Here is a 2,136-nt window from a genome sequence, read left to right as displayed (position 1 = left end):
TAAAACTGTAACAAACAAGATAAGAAACGGCTGCGCCGGGGTGCAGCACGGAGCCCCTGCAGCCCTGGGAGGCCGGCGGGCGCCGTGGGCGAGAGGGGAGCCAGCCCCTCGCGCCCTGGCCGTGGCAGGCAGAGGTCGGGGGGGGCGAGGGGTCGCGCTGGTCCTGAGGAGCCCCCGGCAGCCATGGGGAGCAGCCCGGCGGAGGGTGGCGGTGGGGGACAGCGGCCACAGTCCTGGGCCCAGTCCCATGCTGGTGCTGGCCTGGGCAGCGCGCTCTACACCGCCGTAGTCCTGCCAAACAAGGGCATCGAGACAGGGAGGTGCCAGGGCCCCGGCTCGTACGTGTCCCTGCTGCTGAGCTCGGAGTCCGTCCAGCTGGGGAACATGCGCTGGGAGCGCTCGGCTGCCAGGTAGAGCTCGGGGCAGGTGTGGCCCTGGCCGGCGCCGCTGGGCAGGTGCAGGTGCAGGGAGGAGCCGTAGCTCGGGTCCAGGAAGAGGGGCTTGTAGCTGGGCAGCTGCTCCTGCTTCTCGGGGCGCTCGTGGCTCAGGAAGGGGGCATTGATCTTGCGGTACAGCCCCCGCGTGTCCATCAGCACCTCGCTGTAGGGCGGTGGCGGCTCCGCCATCAGCAGCGCCTCCTCATAGCACGGCGGCTTGGACAGGTCCGACTCTGCAAGGCAAGTGGCAGGCGGTGCTCAGCCCCGGGGCCCCTACCTGGCCACTCGCCCCTGCCCAGCACACGCCACGCGTGACCCCGTCCCTGCACCCACCCAAGCACACGGTGCAGCCCCGCTGCCACCCTGGCCCGCCCAGGCCCCGCGAGCTGTGCTTCGCGTCCCAGCAGAGCTGGAGAAAGGCGGGCACGGCTGTCGGGGCAGGAGAGGGCCTGCACCAGCTCCAGCTCCAGCTTCGCTGTGCGGGAGGGCGGCCAAGGCAGAGGTCTAGGCCAGCAGGATGGAGAGAGCAACGTAAACAGGGACCTGCTGTTCTCCCGGGCCCAGAACACCAGGCCCTGTTAACCCGCGGGACACACTTCCGCAGGACGGGGTGGACACAGAGCGCAGCCCAGCCGGGAGGGATGGAGATGCTTGTGCCCGTAGGTCTGTAACGGCTGTTGAGCAGGACGGCGGAGAGGTTCCCTCTGGCACCTCTGAAGCGGGGGGTGGTGCCAGGAAGGGGAATGGATAGAAGGGGATTGCTCAGGGAAGAGCAACACAGATGACTGGTCGCACGAAGGGGCTTTCACATGAGGAGAGACGATGAGACAATGGCTTGGACAATATGGAAAGGAGCCACCTGAGAGGGGGTGCGAGACGGGCTTCCAAAATGCTAAGTAGTGAAGAGGAAGTCACCAGGGATTTGCTATCGACTCTGCTCAACGCACAAGCGAGGGGCCACAGTAACAGTAAAACTACCGCCAGGCAGTTCTGTGGCACCAGCCTCTCATTCAAAGGTGAAACTGCCGCCACCAGATGTGGTGGGAGCTGAGAGGGCAGCCAGCTCTGCAAAGGCCTTGGACACGTGCTTGGAGGAAAGGGGCACCAGGCTACGGAGCAGGGGCGAGGGGCACGGCCGCTGCATCAGCCCTGCCTGGACCCTCAATGCTGGAGGCTGCAAGTGAGAGAGGAACAGAGGAAAACCCTGCTCAGGCCCCGTCGCTCTCCTCCAGCCTCCACTCTCTGCCCCCCGTGACATGGGAAACTGGGCGAGACAGACCTGGGTCTGGCCCAGTCAACGGCAGCTCCGATGCTCTTATCATTGATGGGGCCTGGAAGGGAGCGCAGGAGCTCACATCTAGTCTGACCGCTGCTCCAAGCGGGACCAGCCCCAGCTCCATCATCCCAGCCCCAGCTGTGCCTAGCTGGGTCTTCAGCATCTCCAGGGATGGGGACTGCACCGCCTCCCCGGGGAGCCTGTCCCAGTGCGTCACCGCCCTCCTCCTGAGAGTTTCTCCCAATACCCAGCCTCAGTTTGCCTTGCTGCAGCCTGAGCCCATTGCTCCTTGCCCTGCCATCAGCCCCCACTGAGACCAGTCCAGCTCCTGCTCTTTGCAGCCCCCCTGCAGGGAGCTGAAGCCTGCTACCAACCCCCCCCCCCACGCTGCCCATCTCTACAAAAACGAGGAATCTTCCCAGC

General features: G+C 65.6%; 1 protein-coding gene across 1 annotated transcript; it reads right to left on the bottom strand.

Annotated features, from left to right (window-relative positions):
* Positions 1-8: 8 nt before the first annotated feature.
* Positions 9-1,759, bottom strand: PRR7 (proline rich 7, synaptic). Its single transcript, XM_019505940.1, has 2 exons — positions 1,717-1,759; positions 9-694 (listed from the first exon to the last, which is right to left on the bottom strand). The coding sequence occupies exons 1-2, from the start codon at positions 1,757-1,759 to the stop codon at positions 276-278; spliced, it is 462 nt and encodes a 153-aa protein (XP_019361485.1). The 3' UTR covers positions 9-275.
* Between the last annotated feature and the right edge of the window lie 377 nt (positions 1,760-2,136).

This window comes from Gavialis gangeticus, unplaced genomic scaffold (genome assembly GCF_001723915.1).
Source record: "Gavialis gangeticus isolate Ggan-Ray unplaced genomic scaffold, GavGan_comp1, whole genome shotgun sequence".
In the NCBI taxonomy this organism is placed as follows: domain Eukaryota; kingdom Metazoa; phylum Chordata; order Crocodylia; family Gavialidae; genus Gavialis; species Gavialis gangeticus.
This window is presented reverse-complemented; position numbering and strand designations above follow the sequence as displayed.